General features: G+C 38.1%; 1 protein-coding gene across 1 annotated transcript; it reads left to right on the forward strand.

Moving 5' to 3' along the window:
- On the forward strand, positions 1-16,418 carry PLRG1 (pleiotropic regulator 1). Its single transcript, XM_076336653.1, has 15 exons — positions 1-75; positions 1,979-2,085; positions 2,325-2,467; positions 3,519-3,572; positions 5,187-5,280; positions 5,716-5,806; positions 6,003-6,104; positions 8,354-8,446; positions 8,781-8,930; positions 9,050-9,151; positions 9,670-9,772; positions 10,380-10,488; positions 12,024-12,163; positions 14,981-15,174; positions 16,213-16,418. The coding sequence occupies exons 1-15, from the start codon at positions 67-69 to the stop codon at positions 16,270-16,272; spliced, it is 1,551 nt and encodes a 516-aa protein (XP_076192768.1). The 5' UTR covers positions 1-66; the 3' UTR covers positions 16,273-16,418.
- Positions 16,419-16,727: the final 309 nt, after the last annotated feature.

Consider the following 16,727-nt stretch of genomic DNA (forward strand, 5'->3'; position numbering starts at 1 on the left):
GCAGGCGCCGGAAGCGCCTCCATAGCGGTCCGCCGGGAGCTGTGGCGGTGGGAGTTCGCCGGCGCCATGGTGGAGGTGAGGGGGCGGGGGGGGTGTCGGCCCGCCGCTGGGCCCCTCGCGTCCTCCCTGCCTCGCCGTTGAGGCGCCCCGGGCGAGACTAGGGAGCGCTGCCGGGGCAGCGGGGCGGATTGGGCCCGTGAGGGAGCCGGGCGGGGGGGGGGGGGAAGCCGTGCGCGGACCACCGAGCGCCGCACCGCACCCCCCACCCTCGCTTCCCCCTTGGTACGAAGGCGCCGCTGTGGAGATGGACCATGGCGGTGCTTCCGCCTTCCCAGCCCCTGGCCGGTCCGCCCCGGGGGGCAGCGAGTTGCGCGCAGGAAGCGAGAGGGGTGTTTCTCGCCGGTCTGAGGGCTGCGGCTCTGCCTCGCGGGGGCCGTGGTGCGGGCCACGGGGCTCTGCGGGTCTGGGGCAGGAGTAAGCAGCAGGCGGCAGTTTTGCTTTGCCAGACTTGCGCCGGATACGGAATTGGTGCTGGGGGCTGGGGAGGTGAAGCTGTGATGTCCAACCTCCGGCGACTTGCTGGCTTTGTCAGCTAGTCGGGACACCGGTGACTTCTCTGTGAGGGCTTGGACGTACAGCTGGGGAGAAGGCCACTGGTTTTATAGGCCGTGGAATAGTTACTGTGGGGTGAATATCGTGCACTTACAAAAGCAAACGTTGTTGTCAGGAGCATGGAAGAAGATGAAAGGCTGCTGCCCCGCGTAATGCTACTACCTGTTTCTCACAGAGCGGCATCTCTGTAAAAAAATATTTGTAGATGCTTCTTCTCTGTTGGGGAGGCATTGTGTTATCTACTACTCGTGTGGTGATTTCAACAGCTGCTGTTATTGAATAGTAATTAGCTACTGTAATTCTTATTTCTTTCTGCAGTTGTATGAAATTCCTAACTGACTTCTAAATGCTGGGTTGTTTTTTTTTTTTTTCCACTTAATACCTGGAGCTTGCAGGAGCTCACGGAGCCAGAGCAAAAAAATTTGTGTAGGGGCTACTGAGTTAGGAGGGTAACAGCCATCGCAAAATGGGTTGGTGAGTGGGCAGCTTCCAGGGCAGGAAAACAGAACCTACAGAAAGCATCTGTGTAATGAATCTTGGAGACTGGGCAGCTGAGTGACATCCAGTGCCAGAAGTTATTACTGTAGCTTCCAGTTTGTTGTCATTGTATGACATACAGAACAAATAGAGTCATGCAGAGAGTTTGGTGTTGTACCTAAGCAAGCAGGCTGAGATTTCTAATGATTTTTTTTGTCCATTGGGAGGAAAATATTAATAAAAAACCCTGAATTGTGCTGTTGCTAAACGAATATTCTATATAATAGCTTTTTAATGCTTCTTGTTAATTCCTGAATGAGATTTTAAGTATGTTTTGGTTTTAGTAACAAATGAAAATTATAAAAGGAAAACAAGTTTTGTCAGGTTTGGTCCCGAGTTTTATCTCGGTAAACTGTGCTGTGCTTACGTAAAGTGACACTGTGCACAGAAACTGATGAGTATTCTTTTTCTTTTTATGGTGGTAGTGAAATAAAATTTACAGGAATGTTTTCAGAATCAGTTACTCTGTTGCCTACCAATGAAAACAGAACTGGAAAGCATGAGGGGAAAAAGCTTGCACGCTCATGGGTTTGTCATGTAGATGCCAGTGCAGAAAGTTTGATCGAAGTGTTTGGCTTGCTTTTCAAAGTCTTGGCAGTTTCCAAGAAAGGGAGTGTTATTTTGAGTAAACACTGAATTAAACCAATTAACAGATAAACTTAAATTTTTAGTTTCCAAGAAGAGCGGTGTTTTCTGTGAACTAAATAGTGCTGTATCATCTAACAGTACTGAAGTCTGAAATTGCTACTCAGTTCAATTTATGTTTCCACTTTCAATTTTTTGTTTAATTATGTCCAAATGTATTTAAATATTCTTTTCTTTATTTTAGGAAGTCCAAAAGCATTCTGTGCACACACTTGTGTTCAGATCTTTGAAGAGAACCCATGATATGTTTGTAGCTGATAATGCCAAGCCCATCCCATTAGATGAAGAAAGGTAAGTACTGCGATTGGTGAGTTACTAGTATGCCTCAAAGTTTTAAATTACGTTAGTGATTGCTCCATCCAAGTCAGAAGCTCAGATGTTTGTGTAGAGTTAACAGTGTAGTCTTGAGGGAAGAAAAAAATGTTAGAATTGTAAAGTTAGTTGTATAAAACATTCTCTAAAGTATTTCAAAACTTAACAACAATTCAAAACTCAGATTTAATCAGGATTATGCTTTACTCTTCCAACAGTCACAAAGTAAAGATGGCAGTCAAGCTGCGTACAGAGTACGGCTCAGTGTTACACATGCCTACTCTTAAAGAAAACTTGAGAGAGAAAGGAGGCCCAAACACCGGGGATCCTTATGGACACAAACAGTATTCTGGAAATCAAGGTTAGTTTGCTCTTAGTGGTATATTTGTCCTTTCTTTTGTAACAATCTCACTGATGTAAAATCTGAAGAATGCAGTCCAATGTTAATCCATCGGAGATAAAGACAGAAATCAAAAAAACGTTGCTTTGTTGTTTGGTATTTTTCTTGCTAGGGTCCACAGGAGGTAGTGATTCAGAACAAGGAGAAAGTTTGTTTTAACAAAGGAGTAATAGGGTGCTGTGAAGTCTTTACAGTAACTCATTAGTAAAATGAGTAATTTTTATGGTAACATTAGTGTGTGCTGTACTTAGGTGCTAGAAAGAGAAAGATCAGTAATGTATTTCTTTTTACAAGTTCATGATGGTCAGGGACATGCTCTTTTGTTGTTTTGGGGTTTTTTCATATTTTTCATAGAATTTTTTCAGACTTCCTTTAGCTGTGCAACTATTAAACAAGGAAAATCTTTTATTTTAAATCTGGGGGTTTTTTCAACCTATCTTTGGTTATGTATAAAATGTGTATGTATTAGGTAGACCCCATACAGAAACTTCTAAAGAATGCCAAATGCTGCCTTATTTTAGTTGAGATTTTTTTTTTCAAGGTACTTTATTTGGAAGTATGCTGGGAGTAAAAGATATTGAGAGATAATGAAAAATATTTCAAGAAAAGAACGTTTTTCTTTTCTGATACCACACAATCAATTGTCGTGACTAGCTTAGGTTTCAGACACCCACGCTATTTGTGTACTTGAATCCTTTTCCATGATACCTACTTCAGAAGGCATCTTTGGCACTATGAAGATTTTTCTCTTGAGAGAGAGTCCCTCTTGATAACAAGTGGTATCACCATTTTAAAAACGTTACTTTACTCTTGAGTTTTAGAAAACTGAGGTAACCAGAACAAATGGAATTAATGAAAATAAGCAATGTCCAAGTGTCATACACTAGAAGTGATTGCTGGTTTCTCCTGCTATGTATGACCTGCTCTGTTCTGCTGTATTTCCTGTTTGAGTGCATCATTTGCAGTGCAGTATAAAATGTAATCGTTAATATGACATTTTGTTGCTCTTTAGGACAAGAACTTGAGTATTTGATAACTGGTACACATCCATACCCACCTGGTCCCGGTAAGTAAAATTCTGTGAGTGTTTGCCTGGGATTTTTGCCTTCCTGTAAGAACTAGGCATCCTCCATCCTGGCAGGAGCAGGCTTCCTCTTGCTGTGAATCCATAGGTGATAGTAGTGGGAAATGCCACTGAAGTCTTTCATAGTATTGATGCAGGGAGTTTTGTGCCTGATAAATGTTCTGGGATAGGAGGAGGATTTAGGTACACATGCAGTGTCTTCTCACTAAGTCGTGGTGGATGTGAGCCTGCTGTGAGGTGGTCGTTCATTTCTATGAGATTTCACCTCCCATGGTAATACCATTACAAAAATATTCTAGGAATCCCCTCCCTGATACTGTGGTCCCCTTTCTCTTGGAGAGCTTGCCAAGACCCACAGATCCCTGGTGCCTCCACTGTTGTGGCAGAGCTGCTCTTAGAATTTTGCTGTGAACAAGGAGGGGAGGGTCCAGCTAGAAGGAAGTTGAATGAAAAGAGGGAATGTATCCTGCTTTTCATCACCGGAGCACAAAGGTGTAGGTATCGCCACCTTGCTCTGAGAGAGATTAGGATGTAATAATTTTAGTGTCATTTGGTTTTGTCTATGCTTGGAAGGGTTATGTTTCTGTGTTGTGACATTGGCCATTGCTAACTGTCACTGTTATTGATCGATCCTGCTCTCTCCTTGTTGCAGTTTCATTTTAGCTGTTGATCTTGCTGTTAGTGCTTAAGTTTATTACAAGTATGGTGGGAAATGTGTTGTGGCTTGATTTGTAAGTTAACAAATGTGAGTGGTCAGTGGACCCTCAGCCATTAAAAAAATGTACATAGTTGACTGACTGTGGGGACAAGACTTGCTCACAGAGGTTTTCTCAAGTTCAGTGTTCTTTTAATAGAATCAGATATATCATGGTCAAAAATTAAATTTCTTTCGTAGTTGTTTCTTGTTTTAACCTGGGCATCTCACCCAAATACTGTCTTTGTTGTCAACTGCCAGAATTTTGGTTAGGAAAAGAAATAGAGAAATGGGAGTGGAATAAATTTACCAGTCCACACCAAAACTACACTTTGCAAAGAGTTTTTAAATTTTTTTAAAAAGTGATCTGCTGCTCTTAGGATGAGGTTATAAATTATTAGTTGTAGTCTGAAATTCTCACTTTAGTAGGACTAAACCTTTTGTAGTTCTGGCACCACTGCATGATGGCAACCACCACATAGGGCTGGCATGATAAGCTGCACTAAAGGACCTAAGTTAGCAAATACTTCTCAAGATCATGTTTGTTTCTGTGATGTTTGGATTTCCATAGTAGTTGAAGCTGGATAAAAAGATGGACGCTGCTCCTGGTTAGACTTTTTTGTTTCCAATGACAGAATCATACCGTTTTCTACTCTGCAAATTGTGTACCTATGTATGTAGTAGAATCAAGATGGAAAGGATTTTGGCCAAAATAAAAATTTCAGAAGATTTGACTCTCATGTGAAAAATAATATCATTGAATGATGGGATTTAGTATTACAGGGGTGTGACAAGCCCTCGTTCGCAGGTGTACGTGTATATATTTGTTTGCATAATATACTTTTCTGTATTTCCTTTTTAATAGAGTTGTCTTTGCTTTTACTGTGTTATTTTTTTCCAAGGTGTGGCTCTGACAGCAGATACTAAGGTCCAGAGGATGCCTAGTGAATCTGCAGCACAATCCTTAGCCGTAGCCCTTCCTGCTTCTCAGTCCAGGTACTGCTGTGTTACTTCATTGACGCTTTCGTAACCTATGGGAATTTCAAGGCAAAACGCAGAAGTCAGGATAAGAGCTGCTTTGAGTATTTTGAATATTCTAATTTATAAAATGTTTAAAGAAACTACTTCTAGTGTGGCCAGGCATCATTTTTCTGTACGCATTTTTTTCTTAGATGTCATTAGAGGCAATGGGCAGACATTGGAACAAGAGAAATTCTGTTTAGATGCAGGAGGAAAACGTGGGGTTTTGTTTGTGGGTGTCTTTCACCTTGAGGTGGTCAGGCACTGGAACAGGTTCCCCGGGGAGGTTGTGGAGTCTCCATCCTTGGAGGTGTACAGCACTCGACTGAATGCAGCCCTGTGGTACCTTATCACTTCCTTAGTGAAAGACAAAGTTGATTCCAATCCATCAACCATTTTCATTCAATGTAGGTTGGATACAAATCGGACAGCTGCTGGCGTGGGTGATATTTACAGGCATGCTGGAATATCTGAGCGTTCACAGCCTCCTGGGATGTCTGTGGTGAGTTCGTTGCACATCGAATGTGAAAAGTACGTAGCGTTCACCAGATTGCTTCTGGATTCATTTGTCTGTTGTGTGGAGATCTCCTGACTGACTAAATTTAATCAGTGTTGAGATGTCAGAGCAAGAAGGCTTTAGGTTTTAGGCAAAGAGGTAAGTTATAAAGCATAAGAGTAACCTTCCTTTTAACTTACAGGCTATGGTGGAAGCTGGTGGAAACAAAAATTCTGCGTTAATGGCAAAGAAGGCTCCAACCATGCCCAAACCTCAGTGGCATCCACCTTGGAAACTGTACAGAGTAAGTTACAAATGTGTGACATGAACATGCACGTGAAAGTAAATGAATATTTTATGTTCTATAAAGACCTCAAAGCATAACTTTTGCTTCTCATTCACAAAAATGAAATCAAATGAGAAGTGATCACAACTAAGTTGTACATGCCCACTGTCTCCTTAAATAACAAAGAGATTAGATTACAAACATTTTTCATTCTATTTAGCAAATTGTTTTGTGAATATTATTGATATTACCCTTTTGTTTATGTAGGTTTAGCCGTAGTATGATAAATTCATTTAAGAGATTGTTTTTTCTTTTCTAGTCAGATTCTTTGGTAGAGGAACTCAAAGACAAGGTGCAAAATTTGAAACTAATAACATGCTGAAGAAATACTCTAGCAATGTTAACATAATGAAATCGTCTGCAAAAACATTTAAAGGCAGTCAGCGTCTGAGTCAGCCAGACTTCTTTTACTTGCTATGAAAATGGGGGGGAAAAAGCGCTGAATACTTTAATCACAAATTATCTTTGCAGTTTAGACTGCTTGACTTCTAGTCTTGTTTTTGAATTCGTCTAATTTGCCTTTTAATTTTCTTAGGGAATAATAATAGCCATTCCCCAAAAATCTCGTATCATCTTTAAACATTTTGGTGATGAGCGTGGCAGGGTAGCTGAGTTGAAAGGAAAATTGCTAAGCTTATGTATTGGTTCAGATCTCATTAACTTTTCAGGTGCATCTGTTTGAATGTGTACATATTTTATTTTTTCTGCGAAGGGGCTGATTCTTACTATGAAATTTAAGCAATTTCATGTTTTGTCTAAGAAAGGGTGAATATTATTTTAGGAATGTCAGGCTTTCCTGATATTTAAAAATCTCATGCTCTAGTATCAGATTTGTATTGTCTTAGCATCGTTCATCTAAATATAGCACCATACGTAGGTATTTAGATCTTCAGAAGAATCCTGAATGCTGTATTAGTCATAAATCTTAAGGCTAATCTTAAAAAGTAACTTGAAAAACACTTGAGCTCAAAGGAAAATATAGGTATTCTAAATACAGCAGTGTTAGAACAGGCTCTATATAAAAATTAAGACAAATGTCATTTGAAAAAAATGGCACCAAAATAAACCCATGAGAGATTTAAGGTAAACAAATGAAAAATGACTACTTGTCATGACTTTTCAGAGAGGCAATGTAAATACAATTCATGTCACTATACTAATTCTACATGTCAACAGTTTTAGTGGAGGTTTGCTGTCAAAATCCGTGCTCAACAGGACAAAAACTTGTTCAAGCAACTCAGAAGTAGAAACATAGCTGGAACACCAAATGTGGGCTTCATCTCATCTGTTGCTTAAGGTCTACATTTTAACTGGTCTTCCTAAGCTTGGTTTGAAGTCATTTGTGAAAGATGGGGAATTGAAATAGGTCAGATAATTTATTTCTTAGATATCTGTCCTGGAAATGCCCATTTCTTTTCCTAGACTATGAAGAAATCTAGACAGCTATCTGAAATATGTGTAGCTGTGGTCATAAGAATCCATTTTAGCTTTCCAAAGTATTTCTGCTTTATTTCTGCCTAAGAACTTTTGGTGTGTTCTAGGTTTTTTGAAATGAGCTGTATGACAGTACATGAAGAATGATATCCAGTGAAACCAAATATGGGTTTTGATTTTAGCTGTCTGACTTTGGCAAAATTAGGGAAACAGAAAGGCTGCTGTTAGCAAGCCATGTATTGGTAGAGCTTTTCTTGTGAGATCCGTCTCCAGTATTTTGTTACCAGAAAGTTTCCGGCATACTCATATTACCCCTTATTTGGGGAAAAGGAGGTGGTGGCATGCTTTAAGAGGTAGCTATGTGATTTAATAGCCAAGTTTTTATATAATTGTTCTTTTAACTATTATTGTATAAGCACTCTACAGCAGCATAAGGAACTTGTGCTTAAATACAGTCTTTCTCTGCAAAGCCTCAAGTGTTGAGCCACAGTGTTACGGACTCTCAAAGGATTTGAAAAAGTTGCTTGTAGGAGCAGGGTCTTTTTGTACTGCAAGTTCCCCAAGTCTAGTGTATGACGTGAATTTCTAGTAGTCTCCTCATTTAACTAAAGTCGAAATCAAGCTCTCTTCAGATCTAATTTCACATTTGGCCTTTCTGGGGAGGATGTGTTTCTTGGTGAATACTAACAAATTCCAGTGTTGGAGAATTAAATTATATTGACAGATGTATGTGTATTATTTCTGATTCAGAAAAAATTTTGTTTTTTCTAAAGGTTATCAGTGGTCACCTGGGGTGGGTGAGATGTATTGCAGTAGAACCAGGAAATCAGTGGTTTGTTACTGGCTCTGCTGACAGAACTATAAAGGTAAGAGGTCGGAAGAAATCACTGACAAAGTTTGGGTGTGGATTTTTTTTGTTCTCATATTTAAAAAAGTCTTCAGCCCTTGGAAACAATTTCTTGGTTACTGCTTGCAGAATACTGAACTGCAGAACATTTTTTCTTACCTAGTCATAATTTGTGGAGTATTACTACTTCTTGAGATTTCATTTATTACATGGTAGTAGCTGGAGAGCAAACCTTTATGTTTTTGTAACTTTTAATTTAAAATGCAGCAGGATCAATTACATCTGGGCTGTTTACCCAGACTATCACTGTGTAGCTTTTGCCTGTCTACCTCAAAATGCCTATTTTGATGCAGATTTGGGACCTTGCTAGTGGCAAATTGAAATTGTCTTTGACGGGACACATCAGCACTGTACGAGGGGTGATAGTAAGTGCAAGAAGTCCATACCTCTTTTCTTGTGGAGAAGACAAACAAGTGAAATGCTGGGATCTCGAATACAATAAGGTAAGCTGTAGTTTCTTTAATTGGAATTAATTGGTGGCTGCGAATATAAAAATCAAAGCACTTAGAATATTCTTTCAAATATCCAGTTAGTGTGCGTGCGGTTTTTTTTATTCATCTAGGTTATCAGACATTACCATGGTCATCTAAGTGCTGTCTACGGTTTAGACTTGCATCCAACAATAGATGTCCTGGTAACATGCAGCAGAGATTCAACAGCCCGAGTAAGTATAGCATTGTTATGTTTTAACACCTTGATATGTCAGTGTGTTTCAACGTCTTCCTTTTGTAAAAGTGAATACTTACCAAAAGTTAACATGAATCAAGATGAAAACACTAAGATGATTTACATTAACTTTGTCTTCCATTGTTGATTAAAAACTGAAACCCAAATACACAAAAATGCAATGTCGCTTCAGGAGAATGTTTTATTTCTTAATTTCGTAGGTAGACTACATAGTGTATATAGGATCACTTTGTTCTATTTAGAAGATGGTGTGGTTTTGTGGTGACTAAGTTATCTGTATGTCTAGAAATTCAGTGGCAGGCTCCTTGCTCCCCTTGAAATTTGCCAGCTGAGGCAGTTGTGTGATGAATTGTTGGATGAAAAAAACAACCTAAATACCGTTGTTTAATCTGTAGAACTATGGCAAGGAATTCATGTAATCAATGACAGTGCCTAAAATACATTGAATATGTACCTGTTATTGACCTCTGTGACCTATTTACTGTGAATTCATAGATTTGGGATGTGAGGACGAAAGCCAGTGTGCACACGCTATCAGGACACACAAATGCGGTAGCGACAGTGAAGTGCCAAGCTGCAGAACCACAAATTATTACAGGTATAGTAGGCATGGTTTCACGAGTAACGTGATTGTAAAACCTAATCATGATTGTATTTGTTCAGTAATTATGTGAGGTTCATAATGTTATCTTTGTTAATTTATTCAATTTCTCTTACTAGTTTTCTGTTGAAAATGGGACATTCAATGGTTATTTCATACTGTTAATGGTATGTTTAAGCAAATATAGCTATGCATTGTTTGAATGTTTTTTTCTGCACTTCCTTTGCTTCTGGTGTTTACATTTTTTGTCGTAATATGTATTGAGATTTGCATTTTCTGTGATATTTCACAGTTCTCCCCGATTCAGTTAAGAAGTGTCCAGTACCATAGTTAAACATAAAGTTCATCTTCTTTCCCATTATGTCACACAACAAAGCTAGATTTTGACTGCTTAGGTCTCCTTGAATTTCAAACTGCATAAAAAGACTATTACAACCCAGCATCTTTCTCATCTGAGGCGGCATTAGTATCATATTTTTGTAGCAAACATTAATGATATTTTTGTGTCTTTCACATATAAAGTTTTGGCTGCCTTATTAAAATAATAACGACAATAGAATCAATATGATGATTTCTACTATTTTTCATTTACTTTTCATTGCAGGCAGTCATGATACTACCATACGGCTCTGGGATTTAGTGGCAGGAAAAACTCGTGTTACTTTAACAAATCACAAGAAATCTGTAAGAGCAGTAGTGCTACATCCAAGACAGTAAGTTTTCCTTGTTCTTTTACACTTTCACAGTTCATAACATTGGCTGGTGACAGAAAGCCAATGTGAGTGATGATTTAGAATGGTAGGGCATAATGCGAAACTAACGAGCTTACAATGCTGTAAAAATGTACATATCAGTTGTCAAATACTTTTACTACACTGATTGTGCTCCCCAAGTATTGGCATTGGTGTACATTAGCAATCCTGAGAATGTCTTGTATCCCACAGAATTTCTTACGTATGTGCCTTCGATGCAGTCCTTGAGAAATCAGCGACGCTGGGCTTGTAAGGCTAATAATGGATATGTAACTGAATGATTGTTAGCACAAAGTGAAGTAGTTTTGTAAAATGGCACATGTGTGAATAATGCTAAAGGAGACAGTGATTAATACAAAGGGATTTTTTTTAATATGTGGTTCACTGCACAAGACATTTCAATATAACTGGCCTTAAAAAGAGACTTCTTGTGAGTATTTAATCTTTGAAGCAGGTGTCGTTGGAAGTGCTCTGAATTTAGATGCTATATTTTGATGCATCAACAGTTGCCTGTTTGGATAAATCCCCATTAAAACAATGGAGAAGAGCAATTCACAGAGAACTGTGAAACAGTACTTCTACACGTTCAGTATTTTAAAATTAAATTCTGTCAGTGCAGAAATTCAGAATCTTTGATATGAATAAAATCTGAAAAACTGTAAAAGTCTTATGATATGCCTGTTAGCTATAGCAGAGAAAAACCCTAGTTTTACTTACATTCTGCAAAAAACCAAAATCTGGTTTCAGGTTTGTCAGTCATACCTCTTTGAAAAAAAAACTTCAAGTATTTTTCTCAAGCAGTAGCAACTGTCAGCCTAGTATTTTTTAATATTTCAGTACTTCTATTTTTTTAATATTCCAGTATTTTTTCTTATTAATCTATTTTTTTATTGAAGGATCTATTAAATAGACAGCAAATTGCTTAGACATTGTGGCAGTTGAAAATATTCCTACAGGCTTTTGTATGTGCTACCCAAATAACCTTGTAACTGCTTGCACATGTTAAAATGAGGGAATTTGATTATTTTAGGATAACTCAATAAAATAAATTCTTTCATTGTTCACTTTTTTGCAGTGTTTTATTGTTGGTTGTCTAGTTTTGGAAGACTAGCCAATACTGGGGGTTTTTTTGGGGTTTGCCGCTTTTTTTTTTTCTGATACCTTTGCTGATGATGCCCTTTATACCTGAAAATTTGCCAGAGTAACAACTGACAAGAACTTAATGTGCATTTTTAATGTTTGTTTGCATATTAACATCCTGTATGGCATAGGATTTATAAAGTTTAGGTAGTCTATGGAACAGAAAGGAAACAGTAGAAGTAGGTAATTCATGACTTCATAAAATGGCTTCATTTTATGTGAAGTAAAAATGTCAGAAAAGCAGTTTTAGTATTAAGTAACTTTGCAACTAGCATTTAACAGTAGTTTCAATGAAGGACGTTTGCTATCCCTACAGCTATTTTGAACTTTAATATACTGTGCTTATTTTCTTTCAGTTACACATTTGCATCTGGTTCTCCAGATAATATTAAGCAGTGGAAATTCCCAGATGGAAACTTCATTCAGAACCTCTCTGGTCACAATGCTATTATCAACACACTGGCTGTAAATTCCGATGGCGTTCTGGTCTCAGGAGGTAAAAATGAGAAATACATGTTCATATTTCCCCTCTCCACTCCCCCACATATATATGGCTGGAGATCCATAGACAAAGGTGCTCGCTGAGCTCTCCTTTATCTAGGCCTATAAGCCTGCTACAGCATACAACTTCATTTCATAGTGAGTAGGGCCACTTTTATTTTCTTGGATGCTACTGAGCTGTGTGCACAAAAATGCGTTTAAAAGGACTTTTAATCTGCAGCAGGGAAGATGTTTCCTCTTCTCAGTTGGCTGTTGCCGCAAGACTTCAGAGTCCATCCTCTATGATCTGATCATTAGTGTCCCCTTGGGAGTGGTGTGGAAATTGGAGGCTGCCTGGGAGACATCTGGTTCTTTGCTGGCTGCTGTCTTAGTAACATGTTGATGCAGTGAGAATGGATAGAGGTTATAGAAACATCTTGCTAAAGCTTGCTGTACCATTTAAATGTGAATTCTTCCCTGTTTTTTATGCAGCACAACCGCATTGGTTCTGTTGTCTCAAAGTTTCTTGCACGCGTTCTCTGATGTTATCTTTGTATCATTTAAAAGACTGACAGCTAATCTCCAAATTTTATTTGGCTCTGTGAATCAAAACCATGTTTACTCAGCAATATTATATGTTCAAGTGTTCTGAAATTAAGAAACTAGCCACTTGGCTCCAGTGCCTATGGGAGGATTTTGTGGCTATTGTGACACATCAATTTAATTCTTTCACTCAAAAGCTTCAAGAATTTAATAATCATCTGATACATTAGAGTGTTGTTAGTGGCCTGTGAGCCCCCAAAATCTTGGAACTACTAGTTTGTGTTTATGTATCTGTTGCGGGGGTAGGAGGAGAATCCTGAATGCTTGCTGTATCTGATCGTGAATAATTTTATGTAAGAATATTTATCTCATACTGCAGGTAGCATTTTTCTATATATGTTACCCAAGCACTGTAATAAAAATATTTAGGTGAAAGTATTTCTTACCATAACCATAATCTGTGATGTTTCTGAGAGTTTTATGTTTGTACAAGACAAAGTACATATGTAGACCTTTTTTAGCGACAAGCTTTTTTGAAAGTAGCTTCTAGAAATCCCGGCTGACATCAGATCTTTTTGTTAAGGCATTGTGTCTACATAGTAGGGAGACGGTAAGTGTGTTTTTAATGTAGATGCTGTTATAAACAGGAAATGAGTAAATAGTGTGGAAAAAGGAAGTGCTAATTTTACAGCTTGAGAGCTGAGCTCTAGAGAAACAGTCCAAGATTGCATGGGAAAACAGAGTTAAAGCAGGAGGTTAAACCCAAATCCCTGAGGTCCTAGACCAGTTGGTTAACACGAGATTGTCCTGGGAGAGCTCTAGCAGTCAGAGGAAAGTGAATTAAGAGGCTAGACTGTATTGCTTCACGTAAGTTGCAGAGCCTGAGTTTTCACCTCTTGGTTTGGCTTGTCTAATCTTTTGGGTAGCTGTAAACAAGGATGGGACTCAATTCACAGCATCACATGTGGTAAGACAGTTTAAGATGGGTTCCATGAGTTTGCAGAAGCAGATAGGAAAAACATTTCTTTGTTTGTAACCGGAGCATAACAAAAAAAAGTAACAGTTAAGTTACACTTTGGAACACTGAAATATGTTTGGTCCCGTTTGGTCCCATGTGCTCTTGGTCCCATTTGATGCAGTCTGTCCTGTAGGCTAGGGATGTGGAGTAAGATGGAAATGTGCTAAGCAGGAGTTGGAAGATAGCTAATTATATTGTCGGCTTACCCTGGTTATGTTTTCAAGTATGTATAAAGGAGGGCCTTGATTTTAAAGTTTGGATAAAGCTCTATTTGACAACTGGCGCATTCATAGTGAGAGCAAGAACTTGACAAAATACTGGACTGAGCTCATATTTCATTCTTTATTATTTTGAAGACACTTCTAGCAGGTCTTTGTAGGACTTTTTTGTGTTAGTACTAGTTGCGGCTTTAGAAAAACTGTTCCTTCTCCACCTGAAAAACCCTGTTGTTTTAGTAATGTTATTTGTGACTTCTTTAAAAATTAAAATTTTAATATTGATTCCCCCCCCTTTACATCCTCATGCTATCTACAGAAACTTCAAAGAAGTTGATGCTGAATTAAAATAAGTTAAGGTTACCTTAGAGTATTTTACTGTAGAAACACCCTTCTTGAAACATCTGGATTTCTTGTCTAGCTGGCAGCTGTTGAGAAATTTTTAATAGATCTGTTTTGGCTAGATAATGCTTTGGGAGGGGGTTGTGTTTCATAACTGAAAAATTGCTTTGAGAGCATCCTTCTGAATACAGAGTTCAGATTGCTGTGAATACCCTATAGCTGATGCCAGTAGCAGTAATACTGGCAGTGGTTTAAACTCTGCTTGAAATAAACGTTTGCAAACATTAAGGCTATGTCCCATTACAGACTCCTTAATGGCTGTAATCTATTTAACAGGATGATGCCTCTATTCAACTTTAGTGGAGCTACTGGACAGGGAGCGTGATATTCAGAATGCCAGTCCTTAATGGTGCTTCCAAAGCAACTTGCTGCAATTGCCTCGTGATGTAGTGTATCATCTCTGTGGGTTATCTGATGCAAAACTGGATGAGATTCTGAGGAAGCTTCCATCAGCCTTCTTAAACAAGATCAGCCTTTCTTAACTAAGAAGGAAACCAGTAGAAAATGGGAAACCTTGTAGGGTGTACTGAGCTATTCTACATGAATGTTATAGCTGATGTATTCCTGATGTATTAATTAGTTGTTCATGATTCTGTTTTTAGAAAACCCATAGAAATTAACTGTTTAAAATACTAAGTATGTTTGTTTGTTTTAGCTGATAATGGTACTATGCATCTTTGGGACTGGAGGACTGGATACAATTTCCAGAGAGTACATGCAGCTGTACAGCCAGGCTCTTTGGACAGTGAATCAGGAATATTTGCTTGTGTCTTTGACCAGTCAGAAAGCAGATTGCTAACTGCTGAAGCTGATAAAACCATAAAAGTATACAAAGAAGATGATACTGCGGTATGTTGAAATGTCTTTTTAACGTATTTTCATGAAATCAAAAAATTTCAAACAAATGTTACACATATCAATAAGGGACATGCACAGACTTGTGTAATCCATTTTATTGAAGTTTGAAAGCAATGTGTATGTAATAACGTTAAGAGGACAGCAGCTGGATTCTGCACTCCTAATTTCTTATTAACTGCTATAGTACAAGTAAGTGTCAGGTCTATCAACTCTTCTGCAAAAGTCTTTTGTGATAAAGTTTGGAGAAATCTTAATACAGTAATGTACATTGTGTCTTGAAGCCAGTAGGGGATTGTGTGTGATTGTATTGATTAGAACATGGGAATTAGCAAAAAGATTACATTTTAAAGATTTATTGTAGTTCTGTATATGATCTAGATTAGTTATTTGCCTTGAAAGTTTTTAGAGTTCAGAGTAAATAGCTTATTTTCAAACTGTTATTCTCAAATCTGAATCCATTGACTAATGGAGAAGACAATAGATTATTGTATAGTTTATCAGAGTACGTCTTCAATATAAAGAATATAAGGTTTTTTATTAAACCTTGGAATTCTTGCATTAATTAGACTTGGAGCAACTCTTAGATATAAAGGAATAAGGAATGTTTTATCCATTTTGCAATTGGGCAAACTGTAGACTCTGTGGCATCTGCCAACACTGATGTAGATACCGTTGGAAGGACTGTCTCTGGAATTCCTGTTCCTGTGCTTTGATCACTACAACGTTGTTTCTGAAATGCCGTTGGCAACCTGATTTTTGTCCTTGTTGCAAAATGAAAAAAAAACCCAACAAACCCCAAACAAAAAACCAAAACCAAACAGAACAAGTCTTGTCATGTTCTTCAGACAGTGGGATGATACAAAATTTCATTTGGGTAAATTAATTGCATAGTAGCTTAGGTAATTATAATGTTACATATGAAATAGAGTGTATATATACTATGTGAGTAATATTTTAAACTAAACCCAAATTACAGGTGAATTTCAAGTTAAAAATAATCCTTATGAGATTCTTCTTTTTTCCCTTTAGACTGAAGAAACTCATCCTGTCAGCTGGAAACCAGAAATCATCAAGAGAAAGCGATTTTAGTGCGGCAACATACTTATGCTGTAATTTTGTTTTGGCTTTCCTGAGAGCATTCAGTCACATTTTGTCCTGCCTAGAACAGCAGAGCAGGAAGTCAGCTAAGTCATTGCTATTTCAACATGTTTTACAATAAATTCTATTTCTCTTTCCTTTTGTCTTTTTTGGTGTGATCCCAGCAAACCAGTTGCAGCTGTTAACTTTCTCTTTGTGGAGCATGTATAGTTCATGAAAAGGGTAGATGTGCAGGTGCTTACTTTTTTTATATGAATCTATTGAGTGTAAGTCTAAAAATATTTTGATGAGCCAGGTTTTCTGAAAGACCCTTGCTTGACTCCAAATGTTAATTGCAAATTTATGCATAGAAGCCATCTACTGGAAATTTCTTGAGTGACACTTTTAGATTTTAGACCAGTATTGCTTATTGTACATATGCTAAGTATATACTGTAATGGAACAGT

This window comes from Aptenodytes patagonicus, chromosome 4 (assembly GCF_965638725.1).
Source record: "Aptenodytes patagonicus chromosome 4, bAptPat1.pri.cur, whole genome shotgun sequence".
NCBI lineage: Eukaryota > Metazoa > Chordata > Aves > Sphenisciformes > Spheniscidae > Aptenodytes > Aptenodytes patagonicus.

Bases quoted from the DNA above. Each gene is read 5' to 3' on its own strand.
- PLRG1 (XM_076336653.1), top strand. The intron at 6,105-8,353 runs GTAAGTTACAAA...TTTTTTCTAAAG, and splicing joins CACCTTGGAAACTGTACAGA to GTTATCAGTGGTCACCTGGG. The intron at 8,447-8,780 runs GTAAGAGGTCGG...ATTTTGATGCAG, and splicing joins CTGCTGACAGAACTATAAAG to ATTTGGGACCTTGCTAGTGG.